Genomic DNA, 23,780 nt, shown 5'->3' with positions numbered 1-23,780 from the left:
AATCTAGGGAGGTAATCACAGACAGCATGATATGCGTATATGCTATACTATGACACGCGAGCAGTTTATTACCCGCTGTCTCCTGCCTATTTACAGACACTATGGAAGCAAGGACGCAGCCACGGAACATTAGTCCACCGACTGTGCTGCTTTCGCCTTTCACGTTAATGTGTGTGCTGTATATATATTGAGCTTCATGTGGTGTATAGGTTAGAGGTCAGTTAGAGAGCAGGGGGAAAGCGTGAAGTCTGTTCATTTCCCCTCTACACGAAGAGCTCAGTGCTGAAAGGTGCTTTGCGGTTTTCCATGCAGCCTTTAAACATTATTGGAGATGTGATTGCTGCTGAGTGGCAGCAGTGCAGGATGGAACTGGATCCTCAGACTGATGAGCGGTCTAATAGGCCTGTCTAATGTATCATCGATGGATCGACTGTCGTCTCGGGTTTCAGAGGGATTCCAGCGGATGAAAAAAAGACAACATAATAATTAAATAAGCCCGCGTTGATGCTGCGTGTGAGCCAAGACGGACGGAATGTTGCCCAGTGGAAAGACGCCCTCTTCTTGTGCAGCCGGGATGTGCAGGGAGGATTTCGCCCAGGAGGAATACAGACGAGCAGTTATATGCATCACATGGTCGCCGTGTCTCTCTCTCCCTCTCCCTCTCCCCTCAGCCAATCTGCGCGCGGTGACGCTGCGCAAAGGCAGGATCTAGTCTTGGCTTCGCCATCATATTTAACACACCCACTCCGATCCACACACGCTACAAGAGGTGCATTCTCTTATCCCGCTGCACTACCTAGGGGTGGACTGGCCCTGCGGGCGGATTTTTTTCTCTTCCTGTCTCCAGTTACCTGTGCGGTGTCAGCGGCGGGCGCTTGGCGCTTGGGACCAGATGTGACAGAATTACGCACCGTGGAACGCAGCGGTGGATGAGAGCACGCACGTCGGCTACTTTTCGGGGACTTTCCCTAGAAACATTTGAATGTGAAGAGCGGCGTCTTGCCAATGTCCCAGCTGGTTCACGGCTGCTCCCCCCCGCCTCACGCCACCGGGGCTGGACGGTGAGACCGGTGCGCGCACTCGGACCCCTTGGACAGACGCGTTTGACGGATGCATTTCCTCGCGTATCGCAGCTGGATCCTGGATCCTTCCCACTTGTTCTGCGTCCCTTGTACGTTGTTTGGTGGAGAGCGGCGGCGTGAAGAGAATGTGGCTTGCGCAAATCGAGCGCTGGTCTGAACCGACTCGACCTGTTCTACCTGGACACTTGCGCACGCCTTTGCGCTCCTGAAGCGTCGCCTGGACCCCCCGCGCGTCTTGGGGCAGAACTCTGATGTTGAAAAGACAAAGGCTGAACACTGAATCCTCTACTCAAGACGGCAAGTGAAGATGGGTCCTACGTGTTCAATGTGTACTTCGTTAGATTGGCGTCCAGTCTAGTGAACATCATCAGCGATGTAGTCAGCTTGTTCATCTGCGTGCTGATCATTTGCAGTAAGTACTCACATCTGCTCAAACGGGAGACCATGAAGATGATCCTCCTGCGCAAATTCCGGGTTCTGATCCTCCTGGTGTTCCTCATCGCGTGCTCCATGCACATCATGATCGACTTGTTACCGAAGCTGGAGAGGCACGGCGGCGGCGGCGGCGGCGGCTGCTCCTGCTCGCACACGCCGAGCGAGGAGCCCCAGAGCTGGGGGAAGCAGGGCTGGCCTAACAAGCACACCCTGCGGATCCTGCAGGACTTCAGCAACGAGCCCAGCTCCAATGTTTCCTCCCACTCCCTGGAAAGGATCCCGGCGGCGGGCGACAAGACGCAGGCTCTCAAGAGGCTGGAGCAGCACGGGCTGCGCGGGGACCGGAAGAGGCAGCTCATCCAGGACACCGCCGCCGCCGAGCACTCGGCGCTCGGGGGCTCAAGGTTGTTGGCGCTCTACGACCACCCCTTATACAAGAGACCCCTGCCACCGCTGACAGACGAGGACACGCTGTTCAACGTCAACACGGACATCAGATTTGACCCCAAAGCAGCAGAGGATCAGACATGGTAAAGGCTGGAGCATTGGCGCAGTCAGCTCTGATCCAGCCATAGTGAAGATTAAGCATTGTATGATTTGTCTAAGAATTAGAAAAAGAACAACACACAATGGGCCTACAGTTAAGTTCTGTGCAACCATATGAGACTGTGCACCTGTGCAAGGGCTGTGGCACAGCACCTGCCATTCTTTACACAAAAACCTGAAATTCCTCTCTTTTTCTCACCCCCCCTCTCTCCCTCTCTCTCCCTCTCCTTCCTCTCACCCAGGAATACTGAAGGCACCGTAGATGAGTTCGGCCCCACAGGGGAGCTGACGGCTGAGTCCTACCCCAACTGGCTCCGCTTCCACATTGGGATTAATCGATTCGAACTGTACTCCAGACACAACCCGGTCATTGATGCGCTCCTGAAGGACCTGGTCACCCAGAGGATCACCAGTGTGGGTGAGTCATAGGAGGAAAAAATGCAACAGATGCGATTACTCGGTGGCAGCAGCAGCAGCCGGCAACCGGACGACTTCAGTGCACACAGGTTGAGATGGCACAAATCTTTGAGTCACACGTATGTCATTGTGATTTAGTTCTTTAAAGGTGTGTCGAGTTTTAAACGTAATCCTAAGGCTTTACCCACCTTACAAGTTGCAACACATCGTTGGGAGTCCAGCGTCACGATCACTGACACTTGCCTAGGCACTCGGCAGCAGATGGGACGCTGACATCGGTTGTGTTCGTGGTTTAAAACCTGTGCCCTCTGGGCTAACCGACCGCTATAGGTGTCGGTATGTGCTGTGGAGAGGTCAGAGTATGAGACACAGCATCAGCAAAGTTGCCAGATTTGACTGACACATTCTCACCAATCAGATTATGTACACCAATCAGATCCTCAACCTCACCCAATCACCGCAAGAGGAGCCCAATCTTTAATGTTGTCATGGAAAAATACTTCCAATTTTTCGTTTTTAAAAAGTCTGAAGTGGGTTACATCCGTGACCAGAGCATTTAGTCCTTCACATCCTCCATTATACGCTACAGTTGCAGTATATTTTAATGCCAATAGTTATAATTTGTGAGAGCAGACATATGATTTTAAAAAGGTTTCCACCACAGAGCTTGGACTTTGAGACTGAATAACAATTTAAGTAAGAAGAAGCTTAATTTAAGTTACCTGTAAGTCTCAGTCATAATACCTACAGAGGAGAAGGAGCCGATTCGCTGCACTGCATCCGTAAGACTTTGTTACTTTTGCACGTCGAAAAGGTGCAAAAGTAGCCCAACTTATCATAAGCTGCTCAACATGAATTTCACCTGCTCATTTCTGTTGTGCAGCTCGGTGGAAAACAGTCCAATCTGGCAACAGCGAATGGCAGTCTAAGAGTACGCCAAAGGGGAACGTGTCCACCTCACACACACGGGAACTAGGTCTACCGGTTTAGAGTTAGAGGAAGGCCTGCTAAGTGTGTTCCTCACCGCCGCAGACACCGACATTGTGAACACACTCTTGACAACACACACAAGTATGCATGAAGATGGACGTCAGCTGCAGGCTGTATCGCACGGCCGCGCCGACTCTGATAGGCCTGCACACATCCTGCCTTACAAGGCTGAAGGAATGAGAAGTGTGACAGCAGAATACATCAAGTCTGAGAGAACACCTGGTCCCAATGCAAATCACACAGCTACTGTACATTGTGGTCCGATTCATATTCAATTCTGTGGCTTCTCTTTTGATTGACAAGCGCGCAGTAAATCTAGCTTTCTACAGAAAAGCCACAAAAGCCTCTGCTGCATGTGCAGGTGGATACCTGACAGTGCCAATAATCTGTCCTGGGGCGGTTATATGAAATCTATTTCTGCGTGTTTTTTTTTCCTCTTCGGAGGGATTGTGTTCCTTTTTGGCTCCGCACAGCTCCACATTCCAAGAGTGCTTGTCGACTCAAAGTCTGCCATCTTGCACACGCTGTAAAAAGTGATTGCAGATTTTAGATTTATCTGCCAAGTGTTACTGGCTTGTAGCAAAAGATTAAATACTTATCTGCAAGTAGTGTTACGTGTTTGTAGAAACTACCTGTGTTGCCTGGTCCCTAGAGGAAGAATTTCTTTGTTTTTCTTTTCTGTCTTTCTGCTCAAGAACTAATCTATTTTTCCTAGATTTTCTCCCTCTTGCTTTCTCGTCTCTCGGCATGGCTGGGTAGAGGAAGCAGTTCTCAGTGTCTCTAGCCAGCTAAATACATGGTGGCTCAGTAATTACAGAGCCTTAACACAGCCCTGGGGCAGAATACCAATAGAAGCCAACAGCAGTCGGTTATTATCTAAACTTAAGGATAGGATGCATTTTGCACCATAACCTCTTTTGAGCAATGTTCATCAACGAAGACATAGTGTGCAGCAGCAGCAGATATGATACATGTCATCACAGATGATCATAAAAGTCTTTTTTATGTTGATGGCTGCCGTTTGCAGGCCGAAAGGGGACAGAGCTGAACATTTTTGCAACATGAAGTCTTGACAAATATGGTTTGCCTACTGTGAGCGGAGGTTGAAACGCAACATTATTTTCCTTGTACACAGGCGCTCCACATGCATGAGTTCCGAGCGATTACAGTTAGATTTACCTTCATTTGAACTGTCTCAAAACCTCCACATGAACACACTCACACAGCAGCAGGTAGTGAGGTCAGATGGATATCGATCCTTCCACTTGTAATTTTTATTTTCTCTGTGTAAACATTTTGCTGGTCCTCGTGATTCCCATATGCAGAAATAAATGAGAGAATTGATCGAGAGGCTTGTTCTTTGGCAAAAGGCCACCGGAACACCATTTCCAATCGATCGGGTGAAGAAATAACAGGCTCCGTACAGTCCTCACACTGAGCCCAGTCCCACGAGTGCCTTCGGGCTGCATTAGCATGTTTGAAAAGGGACAAAACATGAAGGACAGAGGGATGAATAGAAACACAAAAAGACAGAGAGGGAACGAGAGAGAGAGATAGACCCTCCGGAGAATCCACACACAGTGAGTAAACAGCAGAGGAACAGAGAGCGTTGGGCGAGCACTGGCCGTCCTTCACCCCCTCTGTCTCCCTTCCCATCAAACAAACACTGTGACATCAGCACTCTGTCTTTTCAGAAGTGCAAGCACACATAAATACAGACAAACCCACGGCTACGCACATGTACGAGCTCACATACGCAACCGTGCACCGACATGGCAAAGGAAATCGATGGTTCAGGCATCAGGAGAGGCACGTCTCTAAATTGTAAATGAAATCAGCGTCTGTCAATATTACGGTCAGTGAAACTACGGAACCCAGCGAGCAGATTAGTGTTTGACGTTGAGAAAGCGTGCTTATATTATGTGTTTGAGTTTTTTTTCATTCCAACCGGTTGTGGAGCTTCGTAGGAGGAGGTTTCGATCGAAAGGATGAATGAAAGAACATGGGCGAGACTTTTATTGCAGCACACTTCAGCCATTCGATTTCAGCTCAAGTGGGGAATTTTCAAGAATTAGATGGAGCCACACTAACAATTAAGTTCTTATCAAAGAGCATCAAAGAGGTGAGGCATACCCTGTATGTGTTGTACAATATATGTATTTATACACACTATATTTGCAAGGCCACAGTTTCATAATTACATTTTTTACACGGCACGTGGTCTTTAACTTTGTATTTTGTTTCAAAACACATTCACATTTGGCTTTGTGAATTTGTGCAAAATAAATATTCACTATTTTCTGATTAATGTCTGTGCTCAATTCCGTCTTGTTCATTTGTTGCGGACCGTTGTTGAGTTTGACGTATTTTCTCAGACCATCACTTCATTTGGAAAAGCAAAAAAAAAAGAGCGGCATTATAGATTTGATAAATAGCAAACTTGAACGGACACAAATTGAACATTCATTTATTGATGACTATGAAACAAACTGTAGTAAGGCTGTTATAATCGACAGTCAAATAAGGTACTATCTACAGTAACTGACAAGTCAAACTGGCCAAAAGTTTGTGAAACTAAAACTCAATTCCAGTGGACTTTATTACAGCGCTAAAGACTGTCGGCTCACATTGCCGCGGCTCATTTCGTTGGTACAACGGTAAAATATGTGAAGTTTCTCCTAACAGTGCTAATGTATTGTTAACAGCGGTGTTCTCTGTTTGACTCCTACAGCAATGAAGTCCGGAGGCACTCAGCTGAAGCTCATAATGACCTTCCAGAACTACGGCCAGGCTCTGTTCAAACCCATGAAGTAAGTTACTTTTTGCTTTGACAGAAAAAAAAAATGCATTTTATGCTCCATGTGTGTGAAAAAAAGCAGTTTCCTCGAGCTGTGTTGTTCCTCGGGTTAAACTGCTCTATCAGGCAGGGTCGTCCACCCTCTTTAAGAAAAAGCAATCTCTTTCGTATCGTGTTAAACCCTGAGTGCCGTTTCAGCATAAAACACCGGCCAGTGCCGCTCGCGACTCCGACTGACTTCCTTTCCGCATCCCACCTCCTACTCATTCTCCTCACAACATCAATCTCATTTCCTCATTGTCCTCTCTGGCTATATCCAATTGCTTTCATTTCAGCAAAATCTTGATATGCGACTGAGGGGCCGACATCATTCTGCTGTGTCAGAGCCAAATGTTGAACAACACATGGCATTTCACCTCGCTGGGCTTTCAGGTGACACATCACATCCTTCAGTCGCCATGTTGGAGGTCCTCCATCCTCTGTGTCCTTTTATGACTGACTCATCTATCGATTTTCGCCGTTTGGATAATGTTAAAACTTTTCGTTAGCTATCACCGTCATCACGAGATTTGCGTGCTTGCAAACACGACATGACTGAATTTTGGTGTCTACATACACGTTCCTTTCAGGATGAGGCGGCTCACCCAGCTCGCTATAATCCTGCCAGACATCTACCTCTGAATCCTGCTCCAGATGTTATACTAGAACAAGCAGCCAGTGAACTAAGCATATCATTAATGACTCTCACCTAAAGAGGTTAAGAGTGGCGAAAGCAACACGTTCCTTGCACGCTTTGTAATACACCTTGGCTTAACTTGTAGTGGAGATAAGTCTCCCCAGTGAGACCCCCACTCCCAACTGCCCTGGAAGATACTGTGAAATATTTGATTAATTCACACGTTCTTTATCCACACTGTCATATTTAGAAGATAACACATCCCGAGAGAAGTGCTCTTTGCTCCTAATCCCCTCTCGATTGGTGGATTTAAATGTCACCCGTCCTTTGTTATGGTGATTGTAATTTAATTGTGGGTTAATAGTTTTCTACACAGGCTGTTGTCTGGCCCCTGCATGTCGGCATGGAGAGCGGGGTTAAGCCTGTGGATGATAGGTGGCAAGGTTTTCCGTGGGAGGAAAAGCTATTCAGAGACTGTTGTAATTACTGCTTCACTCGTACCACACTAAGTCAGGCCAGACGTAACAAGCCTGAAATCATCCTGACAGGCCGGGGAGACGAGAGATGAGAGGGAGGTGAGAGGGAGGGAAGGGATGGGAGAGAGGAGAGGTTTGGAGTGCGAGGAGGGAGGGGGCGAGAGGTGAGAGGCCAAGGACTGGAGGAGATGGTGAGGGAAGGAAGAGAGACAGACGAGGAGACTCGGGCAGGGAGTGTTGTCAATACATGCACAGAGTCGAAATCCACAGATTATCTTTGTGCGCGGCCTCGAATTTGAACCCAGACGGAAAGCTGAAATGACATTTTCCGAGAAAAAGGCATGGGGTGATGGGTTTGGATGTAAATCTGTTGCTTGACAGTTGTGGCTGTCAGAGCCGCCACGATGTTTGATAATCCCCAAAACGTCAAGGGTGAATGGGGGTGGGGGGACTTTTTCATTCCCTCTTGCTCGAACGCACTTGACTTTAACAAAATAGGGCAACCCATGCTGGCGTGCGTGCGTGCGTGCGTGCGTGCGTGCGTGCGTGCGTGCGTGCGTGCGTGCGTGCGTGCGTGCGTGTGTGTTTTTGTTTTTGCTCATTTGGACTCCAATCAAGGTCTTGACAGATTTGCACAGTCATTCCAGCTATATACATCCTTTCCTGCGTGCACACACACACACACACACACACACACACACACACACACACACACACACACACATACACTTAACACCCGACATCATCCCCTCGTTCCCAAATCTGCTGGTGTGTTTCTGCATGGTGCATCAAAGAGACAGAGGCTGAGAGATCAAAGACTGCTCCGGCTGTGCTCTTCTGCTCGGCTCCTCTCGAATCTAATGCAAATGTGCGCCAGGCAATCAGGCAACGAACGAAGGCAGGCAGGCAGGCAGGCGGACAGGCAGGCAGGCAGGCATGTGGTGTCTGGGTGCCGATCGGCCCTCCAACCATCCATATCTGCGGAATCCTTGCACTCTCGTTCCTCTGCTCTATCTGGTTTTCGGCCCCCGCTGTCTCTTTCTCATTCTTAGTATTCTCCATCACCCTACCTCCCTCTCTGCAGCTCTGTTTGATGTTTGTTTTGTTTTTTTCCCTCCCACAAGTTTTTCACTGAACTGCACAAATGAAGAAATCCATAAACAGGCTTAGTGTATTGATTCTTTAGATATTCTCTCTTCTTCTTTCTTTTCTTGTGTCTGTGTCTGTGTGTGTGTGTGTGTGTGTGTGATTGTGATCTGACACTACGGTCAGTGACGTTGTTCAGCGGAGGCAGGCTTCCCTCTTAATGTGTCTGTAAAGGATCACACACCTTAGCGTGAGGTGACAGATTGAATCAGCTCCTGCTCTATTGAGACACCACCAAAATGGCTGACAATACCTGTCCACTATGATGCATACATAGATGAATCAGCCCGTTGTCTGCGGTTTACTTTTCCAGACGCGGAATAAGCCCAGTCTTAACGAGTCTAATCTAACGCGAGGCTTGTTGTTAAGACCACAGTTGTCATAGGATCATCATGGGATGGCACCACATGTCCCAGCCCTCCGTTGCATAAGCAGACAGATGAAAGACATTGTAACCTCAATAACACTCAGTTTGACACTCAGTCTGATGACTAAGCGCAATTATCATCCTTGTCATCCCATGCATCCTGTTAAGCCTGTGGCCAGGACTGAAATAACCACGAATTGAGTCATTTCCATAATTTATTATTTTGTTTTCCAATAAAGAAACGCTTCACACTGTGAAGTATGGAACATTTTGTTGTTTAAAAACATATAGTAACTTCACACAGCCCTCAACTATATATACCATATAGGCCTAAGTGCCTAAAACAAGGACACAGGGACTTACAATTTCTACTTCAAATTGATCCAGCTGTCCCAATAGCTCGCTTCAGTATTGCTGATGCCATAGCTTGGAGGCTTAGCTATTGCCTTTCAAGTTAATTTTGCAATTACAATGTTGCTAAACCAAGTCATTGGCTGAGACAAACACTTACACGTACAAAAATGATAATTTGTATTTCTGTAGTTTGTACTCACAGTAGTGTGCAGAGCGAATATGTTTTTATTCTTCATGTACATGTGCAGAAGTGGAGAATATATTTGATTTCACAAAACATACTCACTTCAAGTATGATTAAGAAAACCAAACTGCCATTTTTCCATAGCTATTTCAATTGAAGGTGCAGCTTTCTATTCAGAATCAGCATATAAATAAATGACCATGTCATCTGCATGCATTTGGATATTAACAGACAGGAAGATGGTTGATTATCAATATAAGTACTAAACTGGGATTACAGCCTCATGGTTGTATGCCTCCACCAACCAGTCAAGTTGCAGTTAAGACCAAATTTATACATGTGCAGTGAAGACTTTGAAAGAATAATATGTATTAAGTTGTATTAATTAATTTTATTCTTGAGTTATGGCCCCTCCAAAAAGTTTTGTGAGGTCAGTGACTTTGACCCTTGACCTTTTCACCACCAAAATCAAAATCTCTTCACACTGAGTCTAAGGGAATGTTCGTGCCAAATATTCCGATTTTCCCTGAAGGCATTCCAGAGATGTGACGGGTAGATTGACAATTCAAAAACACAATGCCTCTGGCCAAGTAAAATAGAAATGAATAGTTAGGAAATACTCATGTTATTCCTTTAAATCCTGTACAAAGTAGGGGTCCACCAAGGTCTTGCATGCTGCCGACGAAGCTAAACATTGCTGTGCACAATGATAGCTTTCCTTTCCATTGTCCATTTGATTGATCATGCTGGGAGTCCTCCTTGATGCCTCGTAGCAAAAAGGGGTCACCATTTATGACCGTTGTGGCCATCACCTTTGATACAAAGACAAGAGTGCGGAGTGGTAGCTCGTACAGTAGCGGCTCTCTGTTGCCCTGAAGAAAAATAAAAGTGTTCTCTTTAAAAAAGGTACAGTCCCATTGGGAGGACCACTCCGACAACAAAACATTCTGTTCCATTCAAAATGTTTACCCTCAAGTTCAAGTATTACATATAATGCAGCTTTCACTGTCGGAAATGTCCATGTACCTTTTAGTGCAAATAACAAGGTGTGCATATAAAAAACTTAAGGACCACTAGGGACCTTTGTTACAATCACCTGTGTACAGAAATACACCTGCTGTATGGTATGTTGTATATTACTTTAACTGAGCACTTTGAACCCCGCTAGTCTTTTATTTTCTGTTTTCCTTTGTCTCTTCCTGCCTTTTGTTGTCTCTTCTTTTTATCATCCTGCCATTAGGGCTTTGTGTTGCTTCTGAACTGGGGGAAGCATGATTGTAATATTCGCAGTGAAATTAGTCTCAGAGCACACAAAGCCCATGAGATATCGAGCGCAGATGATCGTCTAAGGAAGGCGAGGGGAGGCCTGATGATTGATATAATGATGGTCTTCCGTTCCTTCTCGCTTCCACTTAATTGTGTCGCTTGTCAATCAGATGACTTCTGGATCAGCCTCATGCGAATCTGCTCTTTCCGCGGCCCCTCCCCCTCCGAGCGATCCATATTGGTGCCCGCGTCAGGCCCATGAGTCATTTTTGATTGACACATTGGGGAGACAAGAGACGGCAGCCACATAATGTCACATCGTTTGTGTCAATGAGATATTGACGGGAGCACAAATAACAGCCCGGGGGAAATGTCTGTATTAAATGTGAAATATGAGTGGGAAATTGTAAGAGTTGATGCTGTTTCATTAAGCGGCATCAGCTGTGGGTGGTGAAAGAATAAGATTGAGGGAGCTTTGTCTGGAGACAGGGTGGGCAAGTCTTAACAAAGACCAATATTATCCCCGCTTACAGCTGCCCAAATTTGTCTTCGAACGAGGCAAACAATAAACACTGAGAGACACTGAAAAAAAAAACCGGACAATTCAGCACTTGTTCCTGTATGTTGCCGAGCAAAAGCGATCTCAACCGAGCAAACTTCTCTGTGGACTAGCCTCTGCCCCCCCCCCCCCCCCCCCCCCTCATTTTTTATATATATTTTTGCTCGTTTGATAGGTTGGCTGTCAGCGTGTCTGCATGTGTGCTTGTTTACCGTGTGATATTGTATTCACAAGGTCTTCTGTGCCCGCGCTACGACTTTGACTCAGAAAATAGAGGGATGAGCCGCCTCAGGACAAGTCAGTCAGAGCACAGACGATGAGTGCATCCCCTGTTCGGAAAATACGGGAAATTCACAACAGCACCGCGGCAGTGCTGAGGGGTGGAGAGCACCACGTTAACCCTCCAACTGCTGGCCCACACATCGGGAAGAGGGTGCGACACACACTTTGGCGGCTGCAATGAACCGTGGCCACGAAGCGTTTAAACTCTATGACGGGAATAATTGGATATATGCGGTACATACAGTAATTACAATCTATACTGTACACGCTTGCGGCACACAATAGGCAGCACATCATTGAAATCCACTGTGAATGCGTTAGCATGGATTACATGCGTTTAATTCAAGTAAAGGTTATATCTAATATAAGCTGTTTTTGAATACTTGCTCACGTTACTATCACACAACAGCCCTCGTGTGAACAAATAAACATCATATTCAGAAGGGAGCGAAAAAAAGAATGTGAACACATTAACTATATCACATTCAAGTTTCTCACAATCAGAAGATGTGTCAGCCTTGACTGTGATTGCAATGCGGCGTGCACATGCTCCACTTCTTAAACAGAACACCTGGGAACTGTGGATTACAGCAGAATATTGTAATTGCTTGTAAAAGCACCGGCTGACCTCAGGAAACGTGTCTGTTCTGTTCATGTCTGCAGTGCCACCTGGTTCTGCTCGGCAGAGGAAAAAACAATTCAATGATTAATCCAAAAACGACAGCAACTGTGAGATGTGTGATTTTGCAGCATTGCTCTCTGCTTAATGTTTCGGCCGCCCCCCCCATGCAACATTGTTTATATATAATTGTTTCACCGGGGTTGTTATTGTCTGCTGCACAGTTTGTGCCGAAGCAGAGATGTAAGCGTTTATGGCACATTTGTGTTCAAGAGCTCCGTTTTTACAAAGAAATGCTCACATGGGGCAGGTGTGGTGCAGAGCGCGCAGGCACACATCAGTCGTTACATGTAGCGAAGATGATATTTGCGATGGCTGAACATATATTTCCGTGTGCAGCAGAGTGATACACATAATCGAATGGAGCCCTCGGGCTTGGTAATCTGACCCCCTTACTGTCTTCTCTGCAGACACTGTGACACGCTGCAGGCCACTGGTGCACCAGGATCATGTAGAGCGCAGCTGCACTGATTTACCCTCGAATACAGTTTTGTGCTAGCCAGTCTGTTCCCCGCACTTAGAGAGAGACGACGAAAGAAAAAAAAAATCACACTAAAGTGGTGAAATCAACCCACATGCTACCAAACCTCCGAGATATAGTTTTCACTGATGCTCTATACCGATCTAATACACCTCTATTCATCGCAGAGAGTAGGAGGGTGCACGAGCAGAGTGCTGTTGCCAGGGGGAAGGTAAAATGACTTCAGGACAATTAAAAACAATATTAAATGTCTTCTGCGACACAAGTTACAGTTTGACCAAGATTCCATTGGGCCACATTCGCGTGAAATTGTTAAAACTGCTCATTTTCTGTTCTCTAGCATTTTGGCAGAAAGTAGCACAGATGAAATGCTCTACATTGGACAGTTTTGGAAAGTTTTCTGGCACTCAAATATTACTGCTTTGTGGCTCAACCTGAGGGTCAAGGCCCAAAAAGTGTTTGTTTTTTAATTTCCCAAAAAGAGAGAGAGGTGTTTTATTGATAAATTGTACGATTTCCACTGCACATCGAAAAAAGATTTTTAGCTCACATTAATGGCTACTGCATAACAAACCCCTATTCTGTGCATGAGGTTTCTCTCTATCCATTGTCTAATAGAAAAAAATAATATCCCATCAGCTTCCTGTGTTTTATGCTGCCGCTGCATCTGTAAAAATACTCAGCAATTATAAATAAAGGCCCTGGTGACTCACGCTGATTATAATCTCTTAATATGAGGTTGAAGTTGGCATGGTAAAGGACAGTGGCGGAGCAGACCGATGGTCCGCTATGCTACAGGAAAACATGTTATGAGCACTCAGTAGCAGAAGCTTATGCAACTAATCTATGGTCCAGTGGGGATGGGAAGGAAGAAAAAAAAGCTCACTGTGATAATCTGTTAATGTATTGTTGGCGTTCTGCCATCTACAGTAATCAGCCATCATGATTTATGTAGAATGTAGATATTAGTATGCCAGTGATGTTTTCCCCAGTAATGTATTCTAACACACAGTGCCATTTTTAATCAGTGCAGTTGATTAGCATAATCATTAAGTTTGACATGTCTGTAAGATGCTGGCGTCCACTCCTTTTTCTTCTATTTCTCCAGCACTTTTTTCTGCATTTAAAGAAAAAAGAAAAAACTTTAGATCAGCATCCATTCATCTCACGACTTCCTCACTCTGCACTGCTGTCGCTGCAAATGAGATCTCCGTGTGCGTGTGCGTGTGCGTGTGCGTGTGCGTGCGTGCGTGCGTGTGCGTGTGTGTGTGTTTGAGTGTCAAAGCCTTACTGCCACCTCTCACGTCTTTGGACATGCGGGACTCCAAAACTGTCACCGTATTCATACTGCAGTTGCCTAGGAGACAGAAAGTGGTCATATTTCTTGTTTTTCGTGTGCTGATCGGTGTGTATTTGTGCCTGTGCACGTGATACTTTTCACGGCAAAGTCCCTGCGGGCCTCTCGCTCAGGCTTTCCAGGAGCACAAATGTCTTGGCGATATTATCAGTCAGCTGCCCCCTTCAGGTAAATGTTATCAGCTCTAATGTTGTGTTGAAGGAACGATAACACAGTGTTGCAGCCAGCAGAAATGACAAGCCAGCATCCAATCTGCATATCAAAGCCTCGGCTAAATTCCTCTGCCATCTGTGTGTGTGTGTGTGTGTGTGTGTGTGTGTGTGTGTGTGTGTGTGTGTGTGTGTGTGTGTGTGTGTGTGTGTGTGTGTGTGTGTGTGTGTGTGTGTGTGTGTGTGTGTGTGTGTGTGTGTGTGTTCGCCTGAGCAATCGCCAGAGCTGCACACATATGCGTGCTGCGCTGCGATTCCTCTGCGGTCTCAGAGGCAACTTGTTCCTGGCCCATCACAACTGAGGTTCATCACAGATAAACTCGTTCATTGTTCCTCAGAAAAAGAAAAAGACGCTTAGTTATTCAGCCATAAATATTCCAGAAAAACCTGAAGCCATCTCCGCGTTTCTGTGGGGATGTGGGCTTCGATGCCTTCTGTCATCTTGTCTCCCCGCCTCGAAGGAGCTGTCAGTCAAAGGCACGCTTGACTCTCCGCCCGGACACGGAACACCTCAACAGATGACGTGACAATCATAGCGGACATTGAATCATCTGGGCTGCCATCTTCATTGAGGCCCGTGTGCCGGGAGGAGAGGCAGCGAGGGTGTTTTCATAACTGGAAATGAGCCTCTTTATGTTTCCCAGAGTCAATGAACACAGGGAGAGTAGGACACTGTCATGTGTGTTTATTATCACATACTTGAGTTAAGTGGAATCACCGGCTGCTTTAGATGGCTTATTGAGTATTCATGAGCCTAAACATTCTCCTTCACGGGAAACCTATGAGGCTTTTCACACCTTCTACTGAGCGATCACACCACGCACGTCTTTTTTTGGCAACTCTATCACATTTTTACATGTGGTTCATTTACTCTCAAGATGCATAACACAAACAAACCAGGTCTGGTGAACAACACTCACACTGACTCACCGCGCTCTGGACAAGTTTACTGGACCGAGTTTTGGAAACCTGTCATCTCATGAGGTTAGCGATTTTGGCAGCAGGGCGAATCTAAATAAATCCAACCATGGTGCCTTTAACTTGAGCCAAAAATCATGGACTCGTTTACTTTTTGTTACTGTTTATGCCAGTTTAAGAGCATGTGAAGGAATAACAGAGTCCCGACTGCTGTTTGTTGAGCTCTGCAGCTGGCTATCAGACGCCAACGTCCATCTTCGTGTACCATTCAAACCTTGCGTTTTTCGGGGTCGCTCCCTATGTTTGGCCCAGATACATTTTCAGTTCTCAAAAGCAGCACCACACTTCTGTGGGAAGAAGCATTTTCACCTGTCTTGGTTTTGGTTATTTGAGCCAGAATCTTCCGGCCAAACAAAATTGGGTTTGGCTAAAACTGCTCCAAACAGATTGAAGGTGCAGATGCCATTGTTCTCATTAATCATAAGCTGTTTTCACACGCACACACACACACACACACACACACACACACACACACACACACACACACACACACACGGAAAAACTCTGGATATTCCCTGGAGCAGGAACATTTCCAGAACATTCAGGCAAGGGCTGGGGCCTGGGTAGAGCGGCCGCAGCTCGCTCGCCGTGAATCTTGCAGTTATGTTCCTTCTGTATTCTCACATGGGCTCACACATTTTCCTGGAATTTTTACCCGGGAAAAATGTCTGTGGCAACATTTGCTGACATTTGTGCTCTCACATACAGCCCCCTGCGGGGAACGTGTCCGGACTTCAGTGCATGTCTGAAAGCTGCTATAGGGGGACGACGTGCTTGAAGGAGAGGTGTTGCGGCATGGTGCAGACGTCCCTTCAAGACGTGCACCAGACATCGTGTGCTGTGTTTTTTTCCCCCTAGAGCGCTGGCCTGGAGAAACAGCCGTGCTCGGTGTTACACATAAGAAACACTGCAGTATCTGTTTTGACTGCCACGAGGAGACGCGGCATTCATCTTTTTACAGAAGTATGAAGCGTTTTATAGTTTGGTGGAGCTTCAGTCTGGTCTGCAGAGCTCAGCCCCCCCCCCCCCCCCCCCCCTTTACCTTCGCTCGCCATTAAAGCTTCCATTCTCTTCTTACTGTCCCCACGGCAGAAAGTGATCCCTTTTATAAGCTGCAGTTAGTGTCAAGGAAAACACCTTGGGGGGATCATTAGACTGTAATGAAGCAGGAGGTAAAACACCATGTTCACCCGTCGCTCTCCAACATTCCTGATTGTCAGCTTTAATTATAGCACAGCGAGGTCTTTGGGCGTTCTTTCTTCTTTTTTTTCACTGCATTTATCTCATTTCCACCAACTCACCCTCCACCTCTGCCTTTCTACAGATGGACACTTGGTCTAATTGGGCTTCCCCCCCCCCCGAGGAGTCGCCCTCTCAAGGAGGCATTCAGGAACGTGGCATTATGAGGGCATGTTGTGATGGGTAATTAGCAAACAGCATAGGGGCGACTAGGGCTAGAAAAGTGTAAGAGGCTGTGTGAACCACAGCTGTCAGCGCTCTGGTTATGGTATAGACGTGGATTAAACAACATCTGTTCCACACTGGCGCTTCCTGTATGAGCTTGATTAAAGTAGAAAGCTCTGCTCTTACAATTCAATGTCTGCATATCAACCCCCCCCCCCCCCCCCCCCCCCCCCCCCGCCCCCCCCGGAGCCTGACCGGTGACGTCCTCCTCAGAGGGAAAAGAAGGAGTTTGGATAGTCAAAACAAGTGATGCAACCAGCCTCAGATGGGAAGATTAAAAAGCCACCCATAACGGCCAAGTCTCGACACGAACTGCTGCGTCACGTGAAACGGAATGGAAACAAAGGTGGTGTGTTCTGTACCAGAGGGAGCCTCCGCACTCGAGCAGCACTGGCTGTCTTCGAAATGAACAAAGTTTAAAGGTGGTGGCAGCGTGTAATTTGTTTCACTGGGGCTGTGCCGCTTAAGTGGCACCATAATATACTCAGACTGAGTATATTATTTGGCGCATTTTTAATGTGCTCCATCGGCACGAAGTGCAAATGTACTCACCGCTGAAAGAAAACAAAACGCGAAATAACAGATTATAAATGACTTGGAGAGCAGCCATTATGGGATGTGACAACGGTGACGACAAATGCAGTTTTTTACTCTCGCCAATTACAGGATAAATGAACCACTGATTAACCCTAAAACATACGCCTCCCCTCATTATGAATCCCTTTTTGTTTGAGGTTCCAAGAAAGATCATGTCTAAGATACTTTTTTTATGGGTGCAGACTATTATTCAAGAGAACTGACTTGTGGCCACTTGGGGGCAGCAGGACGGTCTGTAAACACAGCATTAATACACTGCGGCTATGGGCTAACATGTTAGCAGACAGTGACATACCTAAACTTCATTTTGAGATCTTTTTCAAAGCCACAAATGAAATTTATTATTATCATTATTCTTAATGCAAGTCCAAAATTCACTCGTTATTATTGATTAATGTAGCTTTAAACGTCGCTCACTTAAGCACATAGAAACATGCAGCAAAATAATTATAATTCCTTCATTATTTATACATATAAGTTATTGTCGTATAAACTTTATATATATATATATATGTATGTATATATATGATATTTTTAAGTTTTTTTTTTAAAGTTTTGGCCCCTATGTACCATATCCCCAGTCATACAGATTATTGATGTCAGTGGGGTGTGGATAAGGAAAGGATAAAGAAACGACCATACGGTTGGGCTCACCAAGGGATTATGATTTGTTGTTATTTGCGGGGGAAAAAAGAGAGGGAGAGAGAGGGAGGAAAAGTGACTTCAGCATTGTTAGACCCAGCAAGGAGAAAGCAGCTTGGCAAAATGGCACGGATTAGTGTGCTGGGAGAGAGCACTTCCCTCCCAACTGTGATGCTCTGCTGTGTGTTCAGTTAAGTCAGGGGGGGTGTGGGGTGGGGGGCTGGTCATGTCGGCTGTTTGTCCAGCGCTTATTCAAATATGAGCTTTGGAGTCGGCAGTTCTTGTCCAAGCGCGAGCCGACTCTCAGAGGGGGCGTGGCCGCCTTCATCATCCGGCGCAATGATCCGGTGAAATCCGGGCCTCCGGCCTGACGCACCTTCACTTCCACACGTCCTCCCCCAATTCAGCGTCTCGTGAGCAACTCAGGCGGGCGGCCCACTTACACATGCCGCACGCACCATGCTAAATATAAGAGCACAACTCATAATTCATGAGACCGACTGAAGAAGGGGGCTTTTCGCATCTGTCACACCGTGTAGGGAAACATTAAAAGCAGTTTGTTTGAGCCCTCAGCCAATACTCGCTCCTGCATTCTGCAGTGCAGTAACGGAAGAGCTGCCGATAAGTGCAATTAAACATTACACAGATCTTTTTTTCTTTTTACTCGATATATTAAAGCTGCATGAGTCTGTCATGGTGTGCACAGTAACATTAGTTACTGCGCCTAGCTGCATTTCAAGCCCGTTTTTTCACGAGGCAGAAGAGGGAACTGGCATGTTACAGTAGGATTTACTGCTCAGTTCTCTTGTTCGGAAAACACGTGACGGCACATGCGCAACCAGCGGCAGTTTGTCTCCCGATGGCCAGTTGGCCGCCGCACTTTTTTCTCCCTCTTCGCTTGCAGTTGCTTTGCTGATGTAGCAGATACATTGAACTGCATTTATACATATTTTATTTTAGTCAAAGGATGCATAGTCACATATGTACGCTGGTATTTGTCTGATAACTCCTCCTCCTGACCTTCCTTGTCATGACGCGATCCTTACCAATAGAATTTCAGTATTCACATGCTAATTCACAACTCATTGTCTATAATGCGGTAAATTCGTAGCATGATAAGAGTCCATCAGTTCAATCAGCTCATTTATCTCCCCGTTCTTGCCACCCTCATTCTTCATCATCCTTTCCACTGTTTTATTTCCTCATTCTGCCTCTTTTGTAACCCTCCGAGGGCCGTTCCCTATTTTCCCCTGTTCCCTTTTCTCCTGCCGTCACTCCTTTTTACCATCACACTCATGTTTTTTTTCCTTTTTCTTTTCCCCCCAGCCACACCTCTCAGTCCCTGGTCTTGGGAGGATGGAAAGTGAGAGGAGAGCGCTGCTCCGGCTTGCTCGAACAGCGCCCTCATCTTCTCATTTTTTCCTGATATGATACGAGGGATTCAGCTGCTCGCCGCACAGTGCGCTGTCCCTTCACACCTCTCCTTGCGAGTCTCTTCCTTCCCTCACGTCCCTGGAAAATCTGAATCTGTCATTTATTGTCCCGCGTCTCGCAAAACTTGTTTTTCCCCAGCTCATAAACTCTCCCAGACAGGCCTTATAAACGCTTAACAAGGTCAGTTTGGTGTTATACTTTTCCTGCAGAATCCATCCACCCAGGCTTCCTCCTCTATTTTTGAGGTTATAATGGTGGTGCAATAAAAAAACAAAACAAGAGGTTGGTTCCTTAGAGGTCGGAGGAATAAGATGCACCACTTACCTTCATTTACTGCTCGTACGTAACAGGAGAACAGACTCGGGGTGATGGTGAGATCTGATCAAGTATGCTGCTTGTATATGTTGCAGTTACATCTCTTGGATAGCCCAGTGTTTATTTCTGTCTGTCAATCCTCTTTCCCTCTCACAGTTTATTTTCTACCTCTATCCATCCTCTGTCTGTATCTCTCTGCTCACGCTGTCAGCAGCTCCAGCGTGGAGCCTTACCTCTCTCCCGCTGCTCCTTTTGCCAATGCCGGTCCCATGGCTGCAGGGTTTCCATATGTGTATTTATATGGTATTTATAGGCTCTGGGCCCTATTTTCTATCTGCTTATCAACAGCCACCATGTACCCCACCCACCAATTTACCAGACACTGCCCTGGGATTTCAGGACACCACAGGCCCCGGCTGCAGTCACTCACAGCTCACCAGACCTCGATGCCTGTCCTTCCCCTCTCTCATCTGCGTCTTTTCATAAAAGGTTTCTGAAAAATCACTTGATTTGTGTCCGAGCTGATTCGTGTTTTTTTTCTTCTTCTCCTCACCACCCGTTTTTTTTTACTATTTCTCTTTCTTCCGCCATCTGTCTCCGCCAACCCACTTTCTCGGGGGTTTCTCTCTCATCCGCCAAGAGTCCCTCGCTGCCACTCAGTGGTTTTTTCTCCAGCAAACAGCAGACGTATACCTGCCTGAACACTCCTCCTCCGCTCCTGTCGTGTGTGTATCACTTTAGCTCCGTGCTGTGAACTGTCCCCCGCAGAGATTTTGAGTGTCATAAATCGGCCGTGCCTCGTCAGCTGCCGCGTTGCCAAATCGCATCCATGCACACTTTTACACAATCGCTGGGCTTTTCTTCATTTGCAATAACATGTGAGTCTAGACTGAAGTCACACAGAAGTGCACAAGCTGGATCCTGTTCCAGTGGCATGCCACCGGGCTTCTGAGCCAGGCGGCAAACAGCATAATTATACTAATTGTCTCAGCAATAAATTTCATTCCAGACATGAAAGAATTTTGGTGGGGGTTGCATTGCTAATTACTCTCAGAGTTTGCAGCCCATGCTCAGAGAGCGGAGACAAGACATGGGTTTAATGCCGTCGACTGGCGCAGTGGTGAATGGTAATTTTGAGTTAGAGCTGATTAAAGTAACTCACAAGTGGAGGCACAGTTAAATGAAATTGTGCACAGCAGCCACAGGATTTAAAAAAAAAAAAAAAAAAGGAAAAAGGGAAGAAGGCATCTTTGTTGTTTGTAGTGTTCTGTGACTCAGAGAGAGACAGACAGAGAGCAAAGAGAGTGGGAGAAAGGATGAAGCGCTGCCTGGCAGAATGGGCCACTTCAATGTGAATTAATGGGATGTTACTAACGGATATATGAATGTATGAAAGGTTTGTGTCCTCGTGTCTAATTCAGCTCCGATCTGTCCTCGTTGTCAGACATTGTGAATGAGGCGAGGCACTACAGGTGAATACAGGGGGGAGAAAAAAAAAGCTCTTTCATCCCTTGTTAAGGTTACATATAATGACTTTTTTGATATATTATACTTCCCATTCTCAGGTTAGTGAATATGTCATTTAAAACGCATGAATAACAGAAACAAGTAGGCTATGTCACAATACAGGAGTAATTGTAAGAGCGGCAATTTGTCAAGTACGATTATGTCTTGCTGAGAGTTAGACACTAATATCAATACCGCTTTCACAATGTTTTGTGTGTGTGTGTGTGTGTGTGTGTGTGTGCGTGCGTGTGTGTGCGTGTCCTTTTATTCAATGGCAAAATTGAAGACAGACAATGTCGGGAAAGACAGAAGGGGGAATACGTGGAGCAGCCAGGAGTGGAACCACAGACCCATTTATGCTGGTGTGGTATGCACCCAACATCCAGGCCACCCAACACTTTGGCAACTGTGTCATAAATCTCGAGCTGCATTCAGAACACAATTAGATAAGCGGTGCAATGACGCTGAGGTAAAACCCCCCTAAAAAAGGCTGTCATTTTAAAGGAGCCACAGGGTGTAACTGCTAACCTCAAACTATTCCTTCAGTACGTTTTGTTTAACGCCAACTAGTGACAGAGTTTTGTGTTTTGGTTTTTCTTGATACTGCAGAGAAAATAATAAATCCAGGTAAATCATTTTCTTACCTTTGCCTAGGTGGTAATTGGTTTATTCGTTAGCAGCATTCCGCAAAAAACTACGTAACCATTTTTTTCCAAACTTCGTGGAGGGATGTGGCTTGGAAAGAACCAAGCGGCAACACACCCTCCGCGAGTGGTTTGTGAACCCTCGTTTGAAGCCTCTTGGGTTTAGCATTTCGGCCAGCGCCATCTTGCTTTTTGGAAACCAGAAGAAACCATATTTGGAGGAGTGTGTGTGTGTGTGTGTGTGGGGGGGGATGGCCTGACTGAGAGCTTGTCCAACATCAATACCGCTGTATCCACGCACCAATGCATTCTGCACTTTGCTGTCTATTGTACTCTAAATGGGACCATGATTTACAAAATGAAAATCATGCTGTGTTACTAAACTGACATAAAATGTTAATTGACATTATTAATCAAGTGAAAAGTCATTTTCTCATAAACTTCTATGGAAACGGTCTTCTTTTTGCAACCCGTTAAGTCGCCCCCTGCTGGTCATTCCAGAGAATACAGGCTTCAGGCACTTCCTGCATTGGCTTCCCTTTGCGGAGCTGGGGACTCTGTTCATCTTTATATACAGCATATGTATAGAACCCGTTACATTTTTTGTCTGGTTGCAGATTAAATGTTCGATCGTGGACTTTTTTTTTTTCCCTCTCCACTTTCTTTTCTCTTGTATATTTCTGCCGAGCGCTATTCTAGTTTTACCTGTGGTGCCATACATTCACCACCCGTCTGTGGTAGAAACATGGCAAGGGGAGATTTAATTATTTAGCATCCACACAGCACGGCCTCTTTGATTCTACACTCGGGCCCCCACATTAAAAACCAGTCAGCCATGGTCTGAGATTGGCTGATCTGCTGCATTATTAATTTCCAACTCCGGCGTGTGTGCTGTTTAAAAGATAGCAACTTTTGTCTCTAAAAGTATCTCTCTGAACAAATCAGCGCTCTCACCATCACCGGCATTTTTTGTGATTTCTTTTTCTTCCTTTCAAGTCCAAAGCCACAGGAAATGAGGAAAATCCATTAGCTTGGTGGTTTTAGCCCCCCCCCCCCCCCCCTCCACTCTGTACTTCAGTCTAGTGGAAGCGTAGTCCTGCCCCGTGGGCCTGCATGACAAGGGCAGAGGAAATGGCCGGGCATTAATGGCAGCTTTGATTACCCTCCTGTCACTAATGTAGCCGACATGAAACACTAGAGGAGGAGAGGGATGACTTCAGCCTCAATCAGAGGCAATGTGATGGCATCTACATGTAGCCCAGGCCATACTTACCGTGCCATTTGGAGCACACACAAAGGCTCTGGGGGGGGGGGGGGGGGGGGGGCTACGTTATGCAGTCACCGCATACCTCCAAGCACACAACTCTCGTCTGTATATGAGGATAATGATTCGTTGCTGGGGAGATTACACAGTCTTTCTCATCTCTGACCTTGATCTGCCTTCTAAAGTCGGAGGGGTCGCGGCGCTCTCAGTCTGCTTTAGGTTGTTGGTGTGAGGCTAGACGATACACGTTGCCGCTGAGGTGAAGCGCCTATTAAGACCATAATGCCTTGTGAAAATAAAACATGTGACTGTGTTTTAAGAGAGATGCTGGCACTTTTTGATGTTTTAGATTGAACGGTTAGTTGAACAAAACAGGACATACGACCTCGGGCTCTACGATGCTATGATGGGCATTGTTTTCTAATCTCTGACATTTTATTGACCACATTATTAGTCAAATAATTAAGAGCATCATTTTCAGTTGAAGCCCCTTCACAAAAACCATGTCCTGAACGAATGAAAACCATTAGCACTTTTTAATTTGATTATTGTTATTCCATTGTTTCAGTTTGGGATGAAATGCATCAGCTCAACAGCTGTGGTGCCTCGGCTCAGCCAACCAGATTAGGCTCT

General features: G+C 46.1%; 1 protein-coding gene across 1 annotated transcript in view; it reads left to right on the top strand.

The window, feature by feature from the left end:
* The first annotated feature begins 742 nt into the window (after positions 1-742).
* fam20cb (FAM20C golgi associated secretory pathway kinase b) overlaps positions 743-23,780 on the top strand; it is a 47,973-nt gene continuing 24,935 nt past the window's right edge. Inside the window, exons 1-3 of the mRNA XM_035613615.2 lie at positions 743-2,047; positions 2,306-2,481; positions 6,202-6,280. Coding sequence (XP_035469508.2) covers positions 1,527-2,047; positions 2,306-2,481; positions 6,202-6,280 — 776 coding nt within the window. The 5' untranslated portion in view covers positions 743-1,526. The remainder of the gene's footprint in view (positions 2,048-2,305; positions 2,482-6,201; positions 6,281-23,780) is intronic.

Source organism: Scophthalmus maximus, chromosome 16, assembly GCF_022379125.1.
Source record: "Scophthalmus maximus strain ysfricsl-2021 chromosome 16, ASM2237912v1, whole genome shotgun sequence".
Taxonomy (NCBI): domain Eukaryota; kingdom Metazoa; phylum Chordata; class Actinopteri; order Pleuronectiformes; family Scophthalmidae; genus Scophthalmus; species Scophthalmus maximus.
Note: the sequence above shows the minus strand (reverse complement) of the source record. Positions and strands in the feature narration are given on the sequence as shown.